The 24724-nt window shown below is 41.8% G+C and overlaps 1 protein-coding gene across 3 annotated transcripts in view; it reads right to left on the bottom strand.

The window, feature by feature from the left end:
- The window catches only part of SH3TC2 (SH3 domain and tetratricopeptide repeats 2), a 71748-nt gene that overhangs the window by 15121 nt on the left and 31903 nt on the right, over positions 1 to 24724 (bottom strand). For 2 of the 3 annotated variants that reach the window (XM_020969125.2, XM_020969126.2), the window contains exons 10-14: positions 15775 to 17448; positions 13727 to 13907; positions 5558 to 5708; positions 4661 to 4783; positions 3228 to 3378 (exon numbers count right to left, since the gene is read on the bottom strand). In XM_020969125.2, coding sequence (XP_020824784.1) covers positions 3228 to 3378; positions 4661 to 4783; positions 5558 to 5708; positions 13727 to 13907; positions 15775 to 17448 — 2280 coding nt within the window. The remainder of the gene's footprint in view (positions 1 to 3227; positions 3379 to 4660; positions 4784 to 5557; positions 5709 to 13726; positions 13908 to 15774; positions 17449 to 24724) is intronic. The other variant, XM_020969129.2, reaches the window with a different exon arrangement.

The raw sequence follows: 24724 nt of genomic DNA, 5'->3' as shown, positions 1-24724 counted from the left end.
TTAAACAATCCTCTAAATCTTCAACTGATCCTTGTATGGCATAGTTTCTGATCTCTTTACAATCGTAGCACCATCTTCCGGCTGTTCACTATCCTGGTCACTCTCCTCTGACTGCCCTTCAGTTTGTCAATGTTATTCCTAAAATGTGGCTGCCAGAATACCCTAGATATGGTTTGATCAAGGAGAGTACAGCAGGACTATCACCTTCAGTCTTAGACTCCGTACCTCCTTCCCTTAATGCAACATAAGTTTGCATTAGCTTTTTTGTCTGCCTTCCGATTCAATCCTGTCTCATTCAACAAGCATTGTGCCAGGAACTGGTATCCAAATGCTACATGAAAAATCAGCCTTAACCTCAAGGAAATTACATTCTACTGGAGGGATACAACACGTAAAGAGGAGAGAGAACATGAACAACTAAGTAGATGGAAAGACTACCTGTGGAACATGAGCAGAGGCTTGGAGGTAGGTAGGGATTCTCAGAGTCTGAAGTGAGGAGATAGCATTCCAGCAATGGGGGCAGCCTATGCAAAGGCAGAGGTGGAGAGTGTAAAGCTATCATATGCTGGCATATTGAATTTCAATCTATTGAAGCTCACAGATCTTCACAAAGCTAATTATGAAGAAGAAGCACAGTATAGTAGCAAGGGCCTACAACTTGGGCCCAGAGGACATAGGTTTAAGTTCCAGCTCTGACTATCTACATAACTTTGGAAAAATCACTTCATCTCTCTGAGACTCACTTTCCTCATCTGTAAAATGGGGATATAATAACAATAATTGCTTGATACCTCCCTACATGGAGGCTTAAGAAGAAAGTATTTTGTAAATCTTAAATGGCTACAGAAATGCAAGCTGTCTCTGCAAGAGACTGTTTCTGTGGGAAAATGCATGTTCCCAAACAAGAAACAAACTTTGGATCCCAGCCTGCTGCTAAGTGGGAACTCCCTGTACCCACAATAAAAGTCAGCTCTGTCACCAAAGGCCTTGGGCTGATATACTCTCATGTGGCAATAGGAACAGTAACATGATCTAGGTTCTTACAGAGTGGGCAGGGCCTGTGCCTTACTTGTGTCTTCTCAGAATCAGCACAATGTGTCATATACAAGAGGCATTTTGTAAACGTTCCATGGGATGAGTTCATACATTGTATAACTAAGGAAGAGACCTCAGGGGTTATCTCATCTAATCCATGTCTGAATAGGGGTCACTGCCAAAAGAGCACTCAAAGCAGCCATGTGGGCCAGGAGCAGGGAAGTCAGGGGGGCAGGCATCCCTAATCATGTCTGAGGTCCTTTCTTTCTTTTTTTCCTTTGCGAGGAAACATTAGTAAGCAGAGACCAGGCTGTGTAAGAACTTAATGTGGATAGACTTGAGTGTCTGTATAATAAAGCATAGTAGCCGATATTTATATTATGCTCTACAGTTTAAAAAAGTGCTTTACATATATCATCTCACTTGATCTTAGAGGTATTGCCTTCATTAGATGGATTTACAAAAAACCCTGATATTCAGAAAAGTTTAGAGACATGCCAATGGTCACACAGCTAGTGAATAGAAAGCTGGGATGCAAGCCTAGGTTTCTTTTGACCTCCAGATCTAGAGTTCCTTACATTATACCATATTGCACAGATAAGCTTGTTCTCAATAAATCATCCTCTAAAAATTCTATTAGGTTGAGTCATGTTATCTCAAGAGAAGGGCTAGAGGATCTTCCATAAAGGTAGTTATGGAATAACGATAAGAATATTGTGGTCCTAGGTTTGAATCCCTACTTGGCTACTTAGTAGCTGTGTGATGCAGGCCTCGGTTTCTGGATTTGTAGAATTGCCCGTTTGTTGCTCCGAGCTGTGATTTCACTGGTGTCTGGCATTCCCTTGGGTGGAAACTCTCTGCACTGAAGGAGATGGACAACTCATCCACAACTAACAGTTTTAGGGGTGTGTCTGGGTACTGAGAGCTTAAGTGGCTTGTCCTTGGTCACTCACTCAGACCCAAATCTTCCTGCCTCCAAGGCCTGTCTTCTATGTACTACGCCACATACGTATGGTCACCCTGTAATGGTCATCCTGGGGGAAGACGTAAAGTTTAGCTATGACAGAGTTTCAGCCTTCATGGAGCTCATGATCTAGTACCGGGGTGGAGAACCTCCAGTCTCAGGGCCACGTGTGGCCTGAGGCTGCACGTTTCCCACCCCTGGTAGTAAGAGGAAAACATATGCATCAAGAGAACTACACTGTACTGTATTAGATGTTCTGAAATCACCGTAAAATAGCGTCTTCTATCTCCAACTGCCTCTTAGATATTTCAAACTAGATGGCCCATAAACATCTCAAATTCAACATGTCCAAAAGAGAACTCCTTATCTTCCCCAGCCTTATGATCTGAGCAGGGCAAAGCATAGTAGGATTATCACCTCCCTTGTTCTGTGCAAAAGCCTTTTCATTTTTTGTGATTGCCACTCTGAACACTCCATCTTTATGAATGACAGCTAAGTTGACATTACCAGAGGCAGCATGGCATGATAGCAGTAGACAGAGAGCTGGGAAGACGCGGGTTTGAGTCCTGCCTCTGACACTTGCTGGTCATGTGAGCTGGGCAAATCACTTCAACTCTTGTTCCCCTCATAACTCCCTAAGTTGCAGAGGAAACACCAAGCTTCATTGGGTAAAGGAGCTTCCTCATTGGGAGTTGTTCACTGTGCCAGTGAAATCGCAGGTCTTGTCTCCAACCTCAGACTATGCTAGCTTCTTTGGCTTTTGAATGTTTAACAAATACATCTCGAGTACCTGCTGCATGCACAGTCCAATGCTGGGGAAGAAACTAGGGAATTTGCAAAGTTTAGAGGAGACTTCCTGCTTTCATGGAGCTTACATTCTAGTAGAAGGATGAGATGTAAATCCAGAGAACTAGATCGCACACTGTTATGTGATTGGAAATCATAATATGGGATCATAGGATTGGAAACATAAAGGACCTTAGACGCCATCAAGTCCAACCCCTTCATTTTAGAGATGAGGACACTGAGGCTCAGAGAGGTTAAATGATTTGCCCAGGGTCACACAGCTAGGAAATGACTAAAGAGTGGGATTTGAACACACATCTTCATGACTCCAAATCAGTCTCTTAGATATTGCATGTGCAAAGTTTGTCCCTGTGACATATCTGCTTCCTCCTATACCCCGCCCCTCCTGGTCTAGCAGCCCAAGTGTGGATTCCCCACCTACCTGCAATGGTGCTGAGCCTAGCAGCCAAGGTGGCGAATTCCAGTGCCTTGTCATAGCCCTGCAGGGTGAGCTGCAGCTCAGTCAGCTTGTTGAATAGGCGTAGTTCGATGCTGAAAGCCTTTATCCTCCTGGCTATGGGGACAGCTCCACGCTGAGGATAAAAGCAAAATGGAGCCCTCAGCCTTTCCTTCTCTGAGCCCAGCTCTGCCACATTTTCCTGCCTACCTCTCTCCAGGGAGAAAGGGAGGGACCCCATTTCCATTTATGCCTCTTCTCTCTAGTCACCTTTTTCAGGTTGGCAGATAACTTTTGATTCAAAACACAGAAATCTTCTTGGGCCATGCATTTATTTGATGAAGGAAGAGAGAGAGACCTGGAGAAGTTAAGGGATTTACCCAAGGTCATAAGTGGCTGAAGCAGGATTCACACCCAGGTTTCTGATTTCATGTCCAAGATTCTGCCACCTCATAGTAAGCAATAGATGGTGAGTTCTAATTCTGACCCTCTTTGGCAAGACCCTGCTTTCTAAGCCTCAGGTTTTTCTTTAGGAATCCTCCCCATCCCTTTTTTTAAAGACAACAAATAGAAAGGCAAGATCTCTGAGACTCGGGTTTCTGGTCTGTTAACATGGGGATAATACTACTCCTCCCCTTCCCCCGAACTCAAAGGGTTGCTGTGATAAAAAATGCTTTATAAACTTCAGTGTTTTACAGAAATATGAATTATTCAGACTTTGTTATGATTTCTATCCCCATCCTTCATGAGGGTGCTATTAAAAACAGCCAATGAAAATGACTCATTAAAAAATGCCAGTTGAAAGTCTCTTCTGGAAGCCAAATGATCGCAGCAGGTCTCTTCAGGCAGTGAAAAGTCCCCTGGCCTGAGATGAAGCGACCTGTCAGGTTCCAGCTCTGCCGCATTCTCCATGTGTGTCTTTGGGCTAATCGCTCTCCTCTTGGGGCCCAAAGTTCTTCTTCCCTAAAAGGAGGGTGCTAAACTAACTGGCCCTTCAGATCCTTACATCTCTGTCATGCTACATTCATACAATTATAGATTTAAACCTGGAATGTACCTTAAGAGACCACCTAATTCAACCCCTTCATTTTACAGAGAAGGGAACTGAGACCCAGACAGATGAAGTCACTTGTCCCAAGGTCCCACAAGTACAAGTGGCAGACCCAGGATTTGAACCCACATCCTCTGCCTCTAAAACCAGTGGAAGCTCTTTCCACTCTATCATGCTCTCCCATTTTATGTTATCAGTCCCTATGAGCTCTGACATTGGGTGATTCTGAAGATGTTTAGGGGCACCACTGGGGAAGGAATGAGGTAGGGATCAGGGCCAAATTTTAGGGCCCTTTTTCTCTAAGTTCCCATAAAATCCACCAACATTACTGAATTTCCAGAGGCCTCCATGTAGGCCCATGAGTTACCCTGTAATATTCAGCTGCTCTGTATCTGTTGCGGTCCCCATTGAAATATACATCCCCTGCTCGTTCATAGAGTCTTAGGACTAGGGAAGACTCTTCTGACTTCAGGGCATTCTGTATGGCTGCCTGCAAGGGAAAAAAAAAATAGCTAGGAAGGAAAAAAGGCCTGCTCCCAAGTTAGCATAGCATGCGCTAACAAAGGCTCAACATTTGCAGTATATGGGCCTGGAATCTACCTCTTTGTTTCCAATATTTTACATTCTTTTAATTCTCAGGCTATTAAGGGTATGCACTTATCATTTTAGCACTTAGGCCTTTCATTTGATCGATAACAATTTATTAAATGCCTGCTATTGGGCAGTAGAGTTGCATAATAGAAAGAGCACTAAACTTAAAATCAGGAGACCCAAATTCACATCCCAATTCTGTCACCTGTTATCCTCCAAGTCCCAGATCAGCTGTTACCTTCCATAGGAAGCTTTTCCTGATTCTAACTGCTTCTCTTCCTAGCTCCTTCATCTGATCTTGACACTTGTATACTATTCTATAGTAGAGTCATCTGTAGATGAATCCTTGAAGGATCTGTGGTGTCATCCAATGGAAGTTTCCTATCCGTGTCTTAGTAGATACAATTATACCACATTGCCTCATTTATCTGTATCTTTGCCCCATTCTGGCTATAAGTTCCATCGTTATTATATTTGTGTATTATATTTGTACACTCTGGCCCTCTTCTTCCTACCTCAAGTTGTATGCTTCCCCTGGGACCCTGGGATCTGCTGGGTAAGTTTTTACTTTACCTTACCCAAACCAGGGGCCACCATATTATATTCCCAAACAAATCCTGCTGCTTCACAGTAAAGGAGATTCCTTCTCCAGGAGGCTGATGAAGACACCTACCTGAAAATACATTTCTACCAGCTCATCCTCCCGTAAAAGGTAGAGTAGCTTCCCAGCCACCAGCCAGGCTTCTGCAGCCTTCGTCTGGTTCCCTAAGTCAATGAAGATTCTCAGGCTCTCTTTGATACAGGCAAGAGCACATCTCAGGGACCTGGAAGAAGAAAGAATTATAGAGTTAGAACAAAGAGAAAAATTTGAACTCTAAACACCATTCAAAACACCATTGGAGGTCTCTAAGTAAAGTCTAGATGATCACTTTTAATAATGAATTATAGAGAGTATTCTTGCTCTGGAAGAAACATTCACGTCCCCTGAGGTCTTCAACTCCGAAATTCTGTGCTTCTGAGATTTAGAAAGACCCATACAACAAAGAATGTTAGAACAAAGGATATCAGTGCTTGAATAGATCTGAGATGTCAGGGTCTTATTGTAGTGCAAATTGAGGTCCAAGGTCATTCTATATTCAATTTCCAAAGGTCCTTTCCAGATCTGACAGTCCGTGCTCTATGTTCTGTGGGCCCTCCAAGCTCAGACATTCTTCTTCTACTGTGCTTCACTAGAACCACAAAGTGGTCATTGTCTACATGATGATCTCAGGGCTTCCTTTAAGTCCTCAGAAAAGGCAGTGCCTGGAATTTGGTCCAGGCTGGCCCACTGCAGTCTCCTGACTCCCTTGGGAATGATTTAGAGAAGATGGGGTCCATAAATCTCCTCTCCAACACCATTTCCTGCTCTGCTGTTGTTCCTGTTCGGCCTCTCAAGAGGCCTCTGGGATGTGGTTGTTCTCTCTGGGTCTCCAGAGATAACTGCTGGGTATAATTACAGACTGGTTAGTTCACAGAACTGGTCTTTGCTTCAGAGATTCTTCATCTCTGAGCTCACTGTGCTTAATTAGGGGCTATGGAAGTGCATGGAGCTAGCCTCCATTCCCCAAAGCGCCATACTGACCCCAACCCAGTCACATGTTGGGGATGCAGGGTATCAGACAGACCAGCCATTGGTCAGGCTATTCAGAGAATGTTTAGGGGTGCGGAAACTGCTGCTTCAAGGCTACATGTGGCTGAGTTTTACAGAACAAATCATTTTATTAAGGGGATTTGTTCTGTAAAGTTTGGATTCAGTCAAAGGGCCACACTTGAGAACCTAGAGCGACACATGCGGCCTCAAGGTCACAGGGTCGCCACCCTGGTTTAGAATGTCAGGTCCACAAAAGGTCAGACCTGGAAAAGACCTTAGATTTATTCAAATGACTTGCCCAAGGAAACAGCTGGTGAGTCAGCACTTCAACCTAGGTCTTCTTACTGAAAGTTTAGTCCCCTTCTACTACAACATACCACTTCCCCAAAAGGACTGGACCAATTGCCTAAAACAATCTCTTTTTAAAAATATTTTCTGCCTTCTTGTAGCTTATATTCAATGGGAATTGGAGAGTGACAACTTATACATAGATAAATAAATATAAAATATATATATAACACAATTTCTGGAGGTGAGTAGGGTAAAGCAGAGAAAAAACTCGCCTGCTAGGTATGAATAGTAACAATGAATGGATGGCTCAATTGTTGGTGGAGTTTGCTAGAACCAGGTAGCAGGATGCCTCTTTACTTCATTCTTGCTCTCCATCCAAATCCCGGAGATTGCGGGAGGTACCTCATCTGTCCTCAGCAGGCCCAGTAGGCTTCTGCCTACTCTTGATAGTGACTAAGGCCTTTGGGCATGGACCTGGCAGGTGGTAATCATTCAAGGGAGAGTAGTATAGATTCCATTCCCTATAAATGGCATGTCAAGCATAATCTTCCATGAAAAGATAGAGGCAAGAGGTAGGCACTCATTCCCAGAATCTATGAACTACAACTGGTCCATTCTCCCCAGCAAGAAACATAGGAGATACAGGATAGTACAGCTGCAAGGGACCTTAAAAATCCAAATGTCAGACCCCAAAGACACTATATATGGGACATGGACTTTTAGATCTGGGAAGGACTTTAGATCTCAGAACACAGGATGTCAGAGTCAGAGGGGATCTTAGAGACCTCAGAATCTTACAGTCTCCAGACCAGGAAGGGATCTTCCTGCACATCAAGTCTGATACCCATCCTGCCTGACCCATCGATCCCTTTGATAGTATCACCAACAAGCAATCATCCAATTTCTTCATAAAGGAAGCATTCAATGACTTTCAAAGCAGCCAACATTATTATGGAATGTTATACAGTCTTACAGTCAGAAGCCTATTTTCTTAGGTTCTTAGGATGATGACCTTACAATAGAGAGGGATGGAAATGACAAATGTGGCAATGAAGTGGTATAGTGGAGCTAGCACTGGACCTGGAGTCACTAAGACCTGAGTTCAAAACCTCTCTCAGACAGTAACTCTGTGACCCTGGGCAAGTCACTTAACTTCTCATCCTCAATTTTGTCATAAGAAAAAAAATGGGGAGAGTAATAGCACCTATTTTATAGGTGAGATATATGTGAGGGGCTTTGCAGACCTTAAAGCACTATGTAAAAATTAGTTATTGTTGTTGTTATGCCCAATCTCTTAATTTTACAGAGGAAGAAAGAGTTGCCTCTATATAGATCACTCTAAGAAAATCTCTTCATCTGGAAAAAAGGAAAATATAATACTTATGCAACCTATTTCACAGAGTTGCTCCAAGGAAAAGATTTTATAAGCTTTTAAATACTATAAGAATGTGAATTATCATGGTTATCAATACCATCTTCATTTTGTGCTCAACCCTGCTTCCCTGTCACTTCCACTCTCATGTTCTAGTTCTGCCCACTGGGTCCCTTCCCATTTAAAACATCATCAAATATTTAAAGATGGAAGTCATAACTACCCCCAAATCCAGCTAGTTATTCCTAATTCTTTCAACTGATTCTCATAGAACATAGCTTTGTCACGAACTCTAGTGAAAATTCCAATTCTAGCCCTATCATCTGCTTGCCTACCTTCTACTCCTTGCTCTTGAAGGTATGGGAAATGCCCTACCCAAGGCTGTGGAAGCTACCAAGACATTTTTTTTATTCATTTAGATCAAGGGTTCTTAGCCTACTGTCCACAAAGGGTAAGGTTTCAGGGAATCTGTGAACTTGGATGAGGAAAAAATTACATCTTTATTTCAATATAATTGGTTTCCTTCATACTCCTATGCATTTAAAAACATTATTCTGAGAAGTCCATAGCCTTCACCAAAACGCCAAAAGAGTCAAGGTACAAAAAAGTGGAAGAACTCCCGACTTAGATTGAGTTCAACTAATATTTTAAAGTGCCTGCCATGTATAATGTAATCATTACTTGGGAAGATGAAAAGATGATTTCTGCCTTCAGAAAACTCAGTCTATAAGGAGGCAAGTGACATTCTTTGTTAGGCCACATTCTGAGGTCGGACTGGCATGTTCAGTTCTGCTGACACATTTTCTGAAGGATACTGAAGAGCCAGAGGGAGTCAGAATGGTGACTAGGATGGGGCAGGCTCTGGACATGTGATAGAAATGTTGATAAAATGGTGACTACAGCAACGTAAATGGAAAGAACAAAAATAATCAACAAAACTGACCACTCGGTGACTATGATGAATCAACTTGGTTCTCCAGAAAAGATGAGAAAATGAATCTTCCTTTGTTTTAGAGGCAGGAGATTATGGCATAGAATATTGTCTATAGTGTCAGACAAGGATGATGTATTAGTTGGTTTTGCTGAATTGATTTCTTCCTTTTGTAATCTTTGTTAGGGATAGCTCATCAGAGTGGAGAGTAGAGGAATATGCATATATACATACACACATACATACATGCATATGTATATGTGTATATATACATATATTATATACACACACACACATATATACATATACATATATACACAGATGCATGAAGGAACTGGGAAATGGGTATTTAGACTGTTGAAGAGAATGCTTGGGGGAAATAGTAACTGTCTTCAAATTTCTGAAGGACTGAAATATAGAAAAGGGATTATATTGTTCTGCTTGATTCTAACAGACAGAAATAGGGAGAATCGGGGGAAATAGAAGTTGCAAAATGGAATTAGTTCCTTAAAAGGTAGTGATCTCCCCATTCATGCAAATCTTCACTCAAATGCTAGATGAACAATATTTGGCAATGTAATAGGGGAGATTCCTATGCAGGCTTGGTCTAGAGATCTCTGAGATACTTCCCAACTTTTAGATCCTAGGAATTTTTCACCAATCAGGGAAGTTTACTAATGGAATGGACAATTAATTAAATAGTGAGCTCTATCTTCAAGCAGAGGATGTCTGGACCGTTGTCAAGGATGGTGGAGATGGAATCAAGCTCTCCAAATATATATGTGTGTTTATACACACACACACACATACATATGCACACATACATACACATTACACGCTTTTAAGTTTAACCTGAATTATTAACCTTTTTCTAACTTTTTTAGGTTTAGACAATCAGCAAAACAATAAATAAAATAATTTGATTTGTGTCATTTGCAACTCACTCTGACAATTTAACAATCAGCTCTCCTAAGCAAGTTTAAGCTGGCTACAGCACACACTGGTTCATAAGGTTAACCAGAATAGAGAGGCAATTGAGGATGACGCCATAAGACTATCCACTGAAGAAATTATGAATGTTTAGCACAGAGAAGAGATGACTTAGTGGATGATGACAGCTGCATTCAAGATATCTGAAGGATTAATAGGATGAAGAGGGTTTAGAGTTTAAGAGTCTCTGTTTGGTCTCAGAGCAATGTGGACAAGTAGCAGAGGGGAAGATTTCAGCTTGATGGAAGGAAAAACTCTCTTAAAACTTAGAGAGGTAATGGGGCAGCTAGGTAGTGCAGTGGATAGAGCACTAGCCCTGAAATCAGGAAGAACTGAGTTCAAATCTGGCCTCAGACCAAACACTTGACATGGACTAGCTGTGTGACCTTGGGCAAGTCACTTAACCCCAATTGCCTCACTAAAAAGAAAAGAAAAAGAAAGAAAAACTTAGAGAGTTGAAGTTAAATGATCTGTTTTAGGGCTTCAAGACATATCCTAGCAGGTTTCCCTGTAGGATAGCTCTAAATTGCTTGGACCAGCTCTCTGGCTTAAGCATCTGGCCTTGGCCAAATTCTGGGAATCCTAGAATCTCAGAGCCATCCGGGAGTACATAGGTCATTGAGGCCGACCCCCATTTGAAGCAGGGGCCCCTACTGTAAAGGGGACATCTAGTTTCAACTTGGATATTTGCCTCCCAGTGTCTTGGAACCTGTTACCTGATCAGACAGCCTCTCCCACTCTGAAATGACTGACATTGTTAGGGCAGGAAAATGAAATTCTGAATATTAAAAAGGGACACTCAACAAAGCTTTGCTTACAACGTCCTTTTTGATCAAATTCAATCAATCAAACAACCATTTCAACCAGTTTTTGCCACACGTGAGGAGCAGAGAGAAGGCTGGACTGAAGAATGGAGGATATTCCAAAGTAGCAGGCACTGTGACAAGCACTGGGATACAATGAAAAGGCAAAAGTAGCTCCTTCCCTCAAGAAGCTTACATTCTAATGGTGGAGACTACGTGTCAATGAGAGTAGAGAAGATAAGAACAGAATAAATGGAAGAAAGCCTTGAAAGGGAAGGCACTGGCAGCTGGCTGTTGGGGGTGGGTGGGGGACCAGAAAGGGAGGGAGAAGGGACCAGGAAAAGGGCTCCCGGAGGGGGCTGTACTTGAACTGATTCTTAAAGGAAGCCAGGAGCTCTAAGAGTTGGAGCTGTGGAAGAAAAGCATTCCAGAAAGGGGAAGAGCTAGTGCAAAGGGAGACAGGAGACAGCATCCAGCACAAGAAGGAGCAAGTATGGTTTGGCTGGACCATGGGGTACCTGGAAGGGAGCACAATGTAAAAAAATTGGAAATGGAGGAAGGGGTCAGGATGGAAAGAGCACTGAATGACAAGCAAAGGACTTTAAAATATTTGATCCTAGACAGCTACTGCAGTTTATGGAGAAGAAGGAGGTAACATGGTCAGAATGATACTTTAGGGAAGTCCCTTTGGTGACTGAGTGAAAGATGGATTAAAGTAAGGAGAGACTTAAAGCAAGAGGAGAGACTAATTAAGAGAATGTTGTAACAATCCAAAGGAAAGGAGATAAAGACACGAACGAAAATCCTGGCTGCACAAATGAAGCAAAGGGGGTATATAGGAGAGACATTGGAAGAAAAAGAAATTACAGTATCTGGAAACTGAAGTAAGCAAGTAAGAATAACCAAGGATGACACCTAGGTTATGAACCTGGTTGCCTAGAAGGATGTAGGTTCCCTTGACGGTAACAGGAAAGTTCAAAGGAAGGGAGGATTTGGAGAAAAATAGAATGAATTATGAATTACTAGGCATAATGGGGATGGGGAACAAGAGTTTAAAATGCCTTTGGGACAACCAATTCTAAATATCTAACAGGTAGCTGACTGTAGCTCAGGATAGAACTGGATAAATAGATTTGGGAATGTTTTTCCAAGATATAATCCTTGAGGCCACGGGAGCTGATGAGAACCACAAATGAGAGAGTATAGAGTGAAAAGAAAAGAGGACCCAGGACAGAGCCTTGGGGATATCCACAGTTAGTGAGTATGACATGGAGGACGCTACAGAAAGAGATGGAGAAAGAGTGGTCAGACAGGTAGGAGATTCTAGAGAGGAGCAAAATCATGAAAACCTTGAGAGAAGAGAGTATGCAGGAGCAAAAGGGTGAACAGTGCCAAACGCTTCAGGGAGGTCAAGAAAGATAAGGACTAAGTAAAAGGCTGTTAGATGTGGCAATTAAGAGATCATTGTTATCTCTGGAAAGAGCAGTTTCCATTGAAAAATGAGATCAGAAACCAAATGGTAGAGAGCTTAGAAGAGAGTGAGAGGAGAAAAAGTAAAGGCTTTGATTGCTTTTTCAGTCTGTTTAGCTGAGAAAGGAAGGAGATATGTAGAAGCATAGTTGGCAGGAATGGTGAGATTAAATTGGGTTTTATTATATTTTTTTAAAGAGTTGGGGAGAGTTGAGCATGTTGGTAGGCAGCAAGGAAGAAGCCACTAGAGGGAGACATTAATATGTGGAAGGCAGTGGAATCAAGGGTACATGTTGAGGAGCTGGCCTTGCCAACTAGAAGGGCCTCATCATGAGAGACTGAAGGGAAGGGAGATACAGCAGATGATGAAGTCAGAGAGCTATGAGATGAGGAGGAAAAGACAAGAGGGAAATCTTGGAGAATGACCTCCATTTTTATCAGTGAGGTATAAGTCAAGATCCTCAGCAGAGAAAGAAAGGGAAGGAAGAAGTGTGGGAGACATGAAGAAAGAAGAAAAGTTTTGGAACAACTGCTGTGAATAAATTAGGGAGGAGTAGTAGGATGGCCTTGCTGTAGAGAGGACCCAGCTGAAATCAGTTAGCATAAATTTCTAGCAGACTCAGCATAGTTTGTGACTTCCTCCAGTTCCATTAAATAGCCTAGGAGAATAAATGAAAGTCGGATAGTGAGAGCAATCCAGGATTAGAATCTGACAAGGTATGGTTGACAAAAGGCTAAGATGAACTGATTCATCAGAGTCAAGATTGTGAAGGGAGAAGACTATAGGCAAAACAGGGATGAAGGGCTGGGATAGTACTAAGAGATGGAAGGATCAGAGGTGATGGTGAGGACAAAAAGTAGGTTTCAGAAAAGTAAGGCATAGGAAAAGATGGAAAGATGAAAGATTATGATCAATATATGGGAAAAATCAAAGTTCTGAAATTCACAATTGGTACTACTCTCCCATAAAAAAATTCTCTCTCCTCCCTCCCCTTCTCTCTCTCTCTCTCTCTCTCTCTCTCTCTCTCTCTCTCTCTCTCTCTCTCTCTCTCTCTCTCTCTGTCCCAGCAAGTAAGAACAAATAGAGCTACTTTCTGAGTATCACTCACTCACATGGAGTATATTAAGCAGCAAGATTCGACGGAATCCAAGTGTTCTTACTCAATTCAGTACTCTTATTACTCCTTTGTCTTACTTAAAACTATAACTTAGGATGCATACAAACTATAAAGCTAGAGCAGAAGAAGCCTTCCTCTTCCTAGGAGGAGTTTGTATCCAGGCACTTGACTGGATTATTCACACATCAGGACCCTCCTTGCTTCCATACACCTTACTGAGCTCTGACAGCGACTCACGTGGCTGTGTTTTGGTTCAAGTAGAGTTGACTGAGTTTCTCTAGCAGTATTCCTTCAGTTTCATGGTCTCGGAGCTGCTGAGCCAGCCTTAGCCAGTGCTCATGGTAGGTGATGCAGGCCCCAGAATTTGGAGACACTGTGCTGTAGAAATGGCAGAGAGACTTGGTAGCCTGAAGCTGAACTGTGAACAAAGAGAGGGGATTCAAAAAAGAACAATGAATTCAATAAATATATATTCAATTCACAAATATATCTAATGGTAATCATCTCTGGGGGGGGTCATTTTTTTATTATTCTACTATGTCATGAACATGCTAGTTTTATTTCATAAATTAACATAAAATAAATTTTAAAAAGAGAAATAAAGTTAAAGAGATGAATAAGCCAAGGGAAAAAATACATATTAAGTACCTATTGTGTGCAGAGCACATTATTGGCAATGGGAAGATACAAAGTTCATGGTTCCTGACTTCGAGGAGTTTACAATCTAGTAAGGGGATTAGACACAAGCACAAACATCTGCAATGCATAGTCTTGGAGAACTGCAATATAAAGTGCTTTGTAAGTTTTGAGAGGAAAGTTCATCACCAGCCTAGGGAATCAGGTAAAGTTTTATGGAGAACAATGCCTTACATGTGTCAGAGGCTTAAAATAAGCTTTTTGAGTTGACTTAAAATGGTAAAAAGCTCAAAAGAGCACATTTCAGACCCAGAGAATAATCCAAGCAGAGGCACAGAGGTAAAACCATCGATTGAATTAAACTCAGCGAACATATATTATACACAGACTATTTTCAAGGTGCCAGGGATACCTTCTCACTGAAGAGGGCCATCAGAGAGCTTACAATTACAAGCAGGCAGCATTATGGCTAAAGCACTGTACTCATTAGAATCAGTAGACTTCCATTTGAACACCAGCTGTACGCTTCCTTGTCTAGGTAGGTCGGACTCAGAGTCTGATGGAAACCTAGGTTTCCATTGGATTTCAGTCATTCACTAGCTGTGCAACCTTGGGCAAGTCACTTTCTACTTCTGAGCCTCAGTTTCCTCATCTGTAAGACTGGCATAATAATATTTGCACTAACTGCTCCACAGGATTGTTTTGTATATCAAAAGTGATAATGGATGGTGAAGGACTTCGGAAATCTTAGAGCTATCATTGTTACAATCTCACAGAGAGATAAAATGTACATATAACAAGTAGAGAACTATGAGAGATTTGGCTGGTGAGAAATCACTTCAAGCTGGAAGGATCAGGGAAGGTTTCGTGGAGGATGTAATATCTGAGTAAGGTCTTAAAGGGGAAAGAAAGATTTTGATAGGCAGGTGTGTGTGGTATGTGTGCTTGCGTGTTTGTGAGTGTGTCTGTGTGTGTATGGGGGGATCATTCCAGGTATGGGTCTAAAAACAACTGGGTGAAGATGGGAGAGGGCAGGGGGTGATTTAAGGATTGGTATAGTCTGGCAGAAGCATACAATATACAAAGTGTCCAGATGCGAGAGAAGGCTGGAAATGTAGTTTGCATCCAAATTGACCAGAGCCTTAACTGTCAGGTTAATAAGGATAGCTCTGTTTCTCATCACATTTGCAGTTTGCAAAGCACTTTCCATATAATGCCTCTGTGAAGCAGTAGTGTATTATTGTTTCCATTTTACAAAGTAGGAAACAGAGGCTCAGAGGGATGCTGTGACCTGCCCAGAGACACATGACTAGAAAGTATCAGAGTCAGAATTTGAACTGAGATCTCCCTGACTCTAGGCCTTTACACAGTGCTGATCCTAAAGGCAATGGGAGGTCTGAGGTTCTTCAATGAAACGATCAGGAGAAAAAGAGGTCATTGTCACTTGTTCTAGGGCAGGCCTGCACAGCATAGAGCCTGCAGGCCACTAACAGCCCACCAAAGGATTTCTGGTAGCCAGTGAAACATGTAGAGGAGGTAAAACAGGCCTGCACAACATACCACCTGGAGCCCACCACAAGCAGCCTGAGGGCCATGTGTTGTGCAGACCTGCTCTAGGGCCTTTAGGAGGACTCCTAAGCCATACTCACTATTTACATGGTGATGCTTCAGGCCAAACAGCAAGGTCATCTCATAGCAGAGACGGCCCTCATCTATCTTTTGTCTGTCTACCAGGACCTGGGCCAGCCATAGCATCACATGCCCCAGTTCCATGTCTACAGCCTTGCTGCTCTGGAGCTTAGAGTATAGCTGGATAGCCTTGGTCAGGTAGCTCTCTGCCAGCTTTTGGTTCCGGGACCTGAAGATCAGGTGGCCCAGGTTGGCCAAGGCCACTGCCTGGTTCCGAACGTGGCCCATTTCCTCAGCCATCTCCAGGGCCCTGTGATAGTTTTTGGTGGCCCGAGTCACCTGGCCTTCTCCTTCATGAGCGAGGCCTAGGAGATTATGCACTACTCCCTTCTGGAGAATGCTGTCTGTCTCTGACAGGGAAGTGAGTACAGGCTGCAGGATTTCCAAAGCTCTTCCTGCATAGTGGGCTGAGAGGTAAGCCCAGCCAAGGCAGAGGGAAGACTCAAAGGTGTCTTCCTCTCCCAACAGCTGCCCCAGGGCCATGGCTCTGGTCAGGTAGTAGATGGCTCCATCAGATAAGCTATGGTGGAAATACATTTTGGCAAGGATGATACAGAGAATCCGCTGGGTCCTAATGTCTCCCTGCTCCTGAGAAGCAGCCAAGGCTTGCCTAAGGGAAGGGCAGGCCAGGGCAGAAATGTCACCACAGCCTGAGGATGAGGAAGACCTGAGAAGTTTCCCTGCATTCTCTAGGACCGTTCTTACTTGCCATAGGGATATGGCCATCCCTGCTGTCCTTCGGGAGCTATGTTGCCTGGCTGAGGCCAGTGCCAGGTGGGGAAGGTATTTCTTATCATACAAGAAGCTCAAAATGGCTGCAGGGGGTGGGCCTGCAAGGAGGTGCAGGCGCTCTACAAAGGGCAGGGCTTCTTCATACTGGCCCAAGTTGAGGAGCAATCTGATGGCCAGGAAACAGGCCCGGGCCTCTAGGGCACTGCTCCCCGAGGCGATGGCCTCCCTCAGGATATGAGCCACCACTTCCAGTTCATTTTCAGCTCTCACTCCACCAGTGGGAAGACATGCCAGCACAGAAGCTGCCTTCTCCAACAGAGCTGAGGAGGCTCGGGGCCTCAGTTTCTGTTTCAAGAAGATTGCTGCCAAATTAATGTAGACCGCAGCAATCAGAGCTGGATCCCTAAAACCATGACTTAAGATGTGGAGCGCTTCCTCAAAGTATACTCGGGCCTGGGAAAGCTTGACCTTCTTAACACTCAGACGTCCCAAGAGGAAGCAGAGGCGGGCATGGGCCCAGGTCATGTAATTCCGCTTGGCATAGTTCCTGGAGGTCACCAGGTAATTGATGAGCTCATCCTCATCTGAGAAACCATAGAAGGAGGAAGCAGGAAGTGAGAAGGAAAGGTCATAGAGGCTCTCAAAGTGGCTTGAGTAGCCCTCTTGGTTCAGCAGGGTCAGAAAAGGGTGAAAGACTGCAGCAGTCTGCTCCTCTTCCTCATGCCCAGAACTCAGATCCCTCAAGACCTCAGGGTCATCCAGGTCATCTGGCTCAGGCAGGTGATAGCTGTTTGAGGTTAGTGAAGATTCATCAGAGTCACTGCATCGTCTGGAGCTGACAGCCGTGTCCTCCTCCCAGGCTTCACCAGGTGGACCTCCCTCGAAATCTTCAGCTATAGGCACTGTACAGGGACAAAGAGATCTTATCAGCCTTTACACCTGGCATACTGGTCATCAGTCCCAGGATCTAGCATCATGGGATTTAGAGATGAAAGAAGCCTCAAAGCTCCTCATTTTTACAAATGAGGAAAGAGACCCAGGGAGTGAATTTTACAAACCCACCTAGCTATTATATAGCAAAGGATTTGTACTCAGTTTTTTGGATTTCATAGCTAGTGCTTTCTCCTTTAAAACACAGCTGAGGTTTGGATTGATGGCTTGGGAACTAGAAAGAGAATAGAAACTTTGACCTAAAAGGATTAGTTGGAAGAACTAGGGAGGCTTAGCTGGAGATGAGAAGGCTAAGGAGAAACATGATCATTGCCTATCAGTGCTCTCCAAAGTCACTTCCAACTCTATATTTTATTATCCTATTTTAAAAATATCATATGGAAGAAAGATTAGACCTGTTCTACTTGGCCCCAAAAGGCAGAAGAGCAGTGAGAAGTTTCAGAGATACAGATTTCAGCTCAATATGTGGGGGACAGTGGGAATTCAAATAATTAGAGCTGTCCCGAGGTAGAATGGTAGATGGGCTAGAGCAGGGGTGGGGAACCCGCAGCCTTGAAGCCACATGTGGCCTTCTAGGTACTTGGGTGAGGCCTTTTGACTGAGTCCAAGTTTTACAGAACAAATCCTTTTATTGAGGGGATTTGTTCTGTTAAGTTTGGATTCAATCAAAGGGCAGCGTTTGATGACCTAGAGGGCTGGAGGCTGCAGGTTCCACACCCCTGGTCTAAGGCAATCATGAATCGCCCCTCACTGGAGGTTTTCAAGAAAAGGATGAATGGCCACTTGTTAAAGATCATGCAGAGGGGATTGTTGTTTAAGGTTGGATTCCATGGCCTAGGAGGTTGCTTTCAATTCTGAGATTCTATGACTATGAGAAAAATCAAGAGCCTTAAGCATAAAAACAAATTGAAATAAGAGAGGATTAAAGACTTTTTGAGGAGTCAGGCTCATTCCAGAAGTTCCCAACCATCTCCTATGGGGTAGATTTCAGAGGTGAAGATTCCTTCTACAAACTAAGGCTAGAACCACTGCCTCAGAATCAGAAAGCCACATGTCTGACCCTACAAGGGAAAGTGAGATTCACCCTCGCATCACCTTGATTTACCACACAGAGGCTCCAACTCTGAGGAGTTGCCACCTGGGATGGTTCAAACCTACCTGGCCAACAACACAGTAGTGTGAGGACCTATTAGGTTCAGGGAACCAGTCTTTATGCACCCTTACACATCTTACTTCCTAGCACCATAAGATCATAGATTCAGAACTAGAAAAGACTTCGAGAATCATTTAGTCCAATGGTGTCAAACTCAAATAGAAACATGTTCTTGCAGCCTTGTATTGACTTGGAAAACCACAATTTCACATTATCTGTGTCTTATTGTATTTTTATTTATTTTGCTAAACATTTCCCAATTGCATTTTGATCTGGTTTGGGGCCTCAGGTCATGAGTTTGATGCCTCTGATCTAGTCCAATGTCTTCATTTGCCAGATAAAGAAATTGAGGAGTGGTGCTGTCAAGCAGCTTTCCAGAGGTCATACAGAGCCAGAATTTAAACCTAGCTCCGCTGACTTCACATGTAACACTCTTTCTACTGTACCATGTCCTTCAGATCATTGGCTCTCTAACTTGGAGATTTTCTATTTGGACTCTAGACATTTTTGATGCTCTGTCTCTCAGAAGGCAAGGGAATTCATCTGCTCATTCTTTCACTGCCAAGGTGAGTTTTGGTTTTCTCATTTGTAAACTGGTAGGTGGGGGGTGGTCTCTAAAAGTTCTGAAAGGTCTCTCCTAATGATTGCATTCCATGTGCTACTTTCTAAGGACCTTTCCAACACTAACATTCAGTGTTTCTTTGATGACCCTGGGCAGTTAGGTGGTGTCATAGTGAACAGAAAGGCCTGGAATCAGGAAGACTCATTTTCCTGAGTTCAAATCAGGCCTCAGATACTTACTAGCTGTGTGACCCTAGGCAAGTCATTTAATCCTGTTTGCCTCTATTTCTTTATTTGTAAAATGAGCTGGAAAAAGAAAAGGTAAATCACTTCAGCATTTTTGCCAAGAAAATTCCAACTGGGGTCACAGTCAGATGTAACTGAAAACAACCAGACACAATGATGGCCCTACCCTTCAAAGTTCAGAACTTTAGAACTGAGAGAGGCCTTAGAACTCATCTCCTCTAACACCCTCATTTGAGAGATGAAAAAGCTGAGGCCCCACAAACATGAGGATCACCCAACCCAAGCTCAAGTCATACAGCTAGTTACTGGTGGGGCTAGGTCTCAAACCCGAGCTTTTTCAAACTTCTTCACTCTACCATACTTATGTTTTGTGGGTACTGTTCTTTAGTCATTTTTCAGACATGTCTGACTTTTCGTGATCCCATTTGGGGTTTTCTTGGCAGAGATACTACAGTGGTTTGCCATTTCCTTCTCCAGCCCATTTTACAGATGAGAAAACTGAGGCAAACAGGGTTAAATGACTTGCCCAAGGTCACACAACTAGTAAGTGTCTGAAGTCTAATTTGAACTCCTGAAAACGAGTCTTCCTGACTCCAGGCCTGGCTTCCCACTGCATATGTATATGTACCTATATGTACACATGTGTACATATGCACACATGTCTATATATGCAAATATGTGTGTATACATGTATAGGGATAGAACCTAAGTTCAAGTCCTGTCTATTAACACATACTGGCTGTGTGATGTTAAACAAATCAGGCTCTCAGGCTCTGAGCAACTCTCTGAGACTCTAAGTTGCAAAGAAGGCACTAATATGCACTGCTAGAGAAAGTTTCCTCATGTGAGACTTACCTGTATATCACTAACAATGAAAGTCCTAGTTCCTCTCTCTATCCATTATACCCTACCTCCCTCTAGTTCATATGTATAAAATTCACAATCTAGAACAGGATGGACAGGCTCTGAGGCTTGTGCCTCTCTATTTAATTTCAAGGTTCAGCTCTAGCAAGATCTGTTGAAGAAACTTTGGCTGAAGGAGAAAAACCTTAGGGGGAACATGATTACTATCCTCAAGCCTCTGAAGAGTTGCCATTGGGAACAGAAGTAAGATTTATTCTGCCTAAACCCAAATGACAGAATTAGATGCAATGGTCAGAAGTCGAAAATAGATTTAAGCTCAGCATGGAGGGAAAAGAAGAAATCCAAACAGTTAGAGCTATCACAAAGTGGAATGTGCTTCCCTGGTGTGACTGAGGGGTGGGATGGTGGACAGTGTGAGCTTTCTATCATTGGAGGTCTTCAAGGGAAGATTTGTCAATCAATTGTTGGGAATGTTTGCAGGGGCGATTTTTGTTCAGGTACATTTTGCACTAGAGACCTCTTCCAGTTCTGAGATTATGATCCTGGTGATAAAAATACTCTTACCACCTACTTTACTGAGTCGTTGAGAGGAAAGTGCTTTGCAAGGAATTTAAGGTCCTTTTCATGACATTCAAAGTCTTCCCCAATCTGTTACCCCACTACCTTTCTAGATTTATCTCATGTTACTCCCTTCCAAGCACATTGTGCTACAGATAAACAGGACTACTCTTTTTGTGTTTTGAACTTGCCTGCATTTTCCTGCATTAATGCCTTTGATAATACTATTCCATAAGCTAAGAATGCCCTTCCTACCCTCTTTACCTATGGAATTTCTATTCATTCTTTAAAATCCAAATCAAATGACACCTTTTCCAGAAAGCCTTTGTGCCTGCTGGTGGTAATGACAATCACCCTTGGATGTTTGGCAGAGAACTTGGTCTCTAATACACATATCTTAAAACACTGTGTATTAAAGTTATCTATATTTACATCTTAACCCTGTCACTATATTAAGCTCCATGAAGATAGGGACCATGTCTAGTCTAAATTTTGTATGTTATCCTCCCTCCCAGTTTATTCTATCAAAGTGCTTTATTCTCAGGAGTTGAATTAATGAATTTTAAAGTACTACAGAAATGTGAATTATTATCTATATATCATCACCTATAGACAGGCTACTGAGCTGCCCCCCTACTCCCAATCACTTCAGTAGGCTGTCTTTGACTCCTTGGCTCAGGACACCCAATGTTGCCTGAAGGTTGGAATGAGGTACAGTATATCCTGGAGTCTAAATGTGGAAGCTCCATTGTGCTTAATGGCGAAAAGAGACTGTCATAAAAAAAAAAGCTTATAGATTGTTTCCATTTTCTGTCTGTAGGACTCCCAGTTGCATCCTTAATGCTCTCAGGGTGACTTTGCTTGGTTGAATCTCTTGCCAAGCTTTTCCTAAACTTATTTTTCCTTCCACTGTTTTATGATGTAATATATAATAATACTAATAACCTTTAATCTCCTCCTCTGATTTTACAAATTAGTTTAGATTTTAAACTTGTGTTGCTCTTGTTTGCTTTACCTTCCTCAAGTATTTGTTAGCTGAGATGACTTCTATTCTCATTCAACATAAAAAGAACATACAAATAAATTCCTAATTATAATGGTTGATTTATATACTTTAAATTTCTTTAGGAAATGGTTTTAAACTGTGTCAATCCATTTCCCAGTTTTTTGGTCAAGACCACTTGTTTAAATAGGTAATTTATTACATATTATCACATTGTTACATATTATGACATATTATTATTATATGTAGGCACTGTGCTTCTTCCTGCCTTTGAGGACAACTCTCTATCCACTATAACATGCTGCCAAGGAAGCCAAATTAACTACAGGTGCTCAATCCATCAATCAATTAACAAATATTTATTAAGTACTACTATATGCCAGGTAATGCGCTAGTTGCTGGGGATACAAACACAGAGAACAAGACAATCTTGACTCACAATAAGCTCACATTTTAATGGAAAAGACAAGCACATATAATAATATGTACAATATCATTATTGTATATATAAAGTTATATACAATGTATATTGTTATGTACAATATATAATAATATAATATATTGTATATACAATAATATTATAATATAATGAATATGTGTATAATACAATTATGAATAATACATATAGTAATATAAAGAATATATAACTATAATAATAGTAAAATAATAATAAATATAAATATATACAAAGTAGTTAAAAAGACATTTGTAGGGAAGAGAGGACACTAGCAGTTGGGGGCATCAAGAAAGGCTTCACAGAGAAGATGATATCTGAGCTGCAGCTTAAAGGAAGAAAGAAACTCTGTGAGGTGGAGGTAAGGAGAAAATGTATTCTGAGCACAGGAAATAGTGCAAAAGCATGGAGATGGGAGATGATATGTCATGTGTGAAGAGCTGAGAGAAGAGAAATTTGGCTGGATTAAAAAGCAGAAGAGGGTGAATACTGCCCAATGCAGATGAAAAGACAGGCCAGATTGAGTGGGGTTTTAAAAGCTAAACAGAAAAGTGGATATTTTATCTGATGGTCAATAGAGATCCCCCAGAGTTGGGAGTAAGGTAGTCACATGATCATATCTGTGCTTACGGACAATTATTTTGACAGGAGTCTGTAGGAAGGGCTCAATTGGTGACGGTATTGAGGCAAGAAGACCAATTAAGAGGTGGATGCATTAGCATAGGTGTGAAGTGTTGAAGGCCTGCACTAAAAGAAGGCTCAGACATGAGAGATATATCCAATGACCAATGAACTGATAATTTATTTGGGAAAAATATTGGTCCACACTAACACTGATAAATAAAACTAGAAGATAAAAGGAGGTTGCGGTTGAATAGAAGTATGCTCACAGGTTTCCCTTGGAGAGTCAAATAAAGGAGTCATACACCCAGGAGGCAACAACAAATGCCATTTAATTGGCTATTTCATTATATAAAAAAAAGAGTACCACAGAGATAATTGCAGCTTACATGCCAATGTGTATAGCAGAGGATGAAAAAATAAAGAAATTGCATGAACTTGGCAAGATCCTCCAAAAACAAACAAATGATACGGAAAATCAGTGATTGTTGATTTGCTGGTGGTCACAGGAGAGGCTCCCTCTCCTTTCCTCCCCCCCAAAAAAAAAGCACCATGGAAAGTATGATTTGAAGTTTGAGAAATAAATGAGAACAAAGACTTGTAGACTACTCAGAAGTCATGAATATTTTCTTTTGAAGGAGAGGTTGAAGGTTCTAGACTTAGTGAATACCAAGCAACATTATGAAAAAATGAAAAATGAAACAGCTGCCTTTAGAGTTGGGGTACTGCTGTGGGAGTCATAGGAATCAGCTGTCTGTGTATAGCCAGACCATCAGCTAGTAAGGAAAGAGGTAAAAAATCAACATTAAACTAGAAGGAAAGCTGAATGTGAGATCATCCTGTGAACAGCTTCAATAGCTTCAAGATGATTTATTCAAATAATTTGTCAATGCTAAAAAATGGGAAATACAAAAAAGGCAAAGACGTGATCCTTATCATCATAATTTTCTGTAAAATTGCTGTAAAGGCAGTCACCACAACATGGAGGCCAAAAGAACTCAAAACTGCCTTAGCCAGTAAATACTTTTTCTCCTAACGAAGCAGAGAAACATGACAGTCAAGGAAAATATGGGCTTAGAATGATCAATTAATCAATCAATTAATCAATCAATATTTATTAAATGTCTGCTGTGTGCCAGACCAGATGCAAACTTATTTATAAAACACTATGGAGGAGAAAGAAAGAAAAGTGCAATCACCTTGTAAAACTATGAAAACCAAGGGAAACAAAAACAAGTCTATAGAAATGTTGGCATTAGATTCAACTGAGTCACATCATCCTAAGAGGATTCATGGATGACACTTGCAGGAGGACAACAAATAGAAGGAAACTGAAAGAAATGTCTGCATTTCTATCCAAATGTATTTTCATTGTAAACAATAGGGGAGCCACCATATTTGGATCTTAACACCTCAGTCACCAATGTGTCTATGAGGAAGTTGAAATGGCACTTAAGTAAACAAAGTTACAAGAGTATCTGGACCAGATTAAGTGCAACTACCAACCCAAATGCTTACCTTCTGACTTCTACATAATTTTTATGAAACTGATGCACTCATGTCAAGAACATCCTTGATGAACATATGGACAGTAAACAGGAAGTCTTTCAAAAATAATTTTATAGCAGACCACATGTATATAACCATACAACTGACTGAAAGGTAGAGGAAATACAAAATCCCACTATGTTTATTGTTTCTGGATTACAATAAAGTATTTGACTCACTAGAGCAAAATGCATTCTTAAAAAGTTCTCTTCCAACAAG

This window comes from Phascolarctos cinereus, unplaced genomic scaffold, assembly GCF_003287225.1.
Source record: "Phascolarctos cinereus isolate Bilbo 61053 unplaced genomic scaffold, phaCin_HiC Scaffold_2;HRSCAF=192, whole genome shotgun sequence".
Lineage (NCBI taxonomy): Eukaryota > Metazoa > Chordata > Mammalia > Diprotodontia > Phascolarctidae > Phascolarctos > Phascolarctos cinereus.
This window is presented reverse-complemented; position numbering and strand designations above follow the sequence as displayed.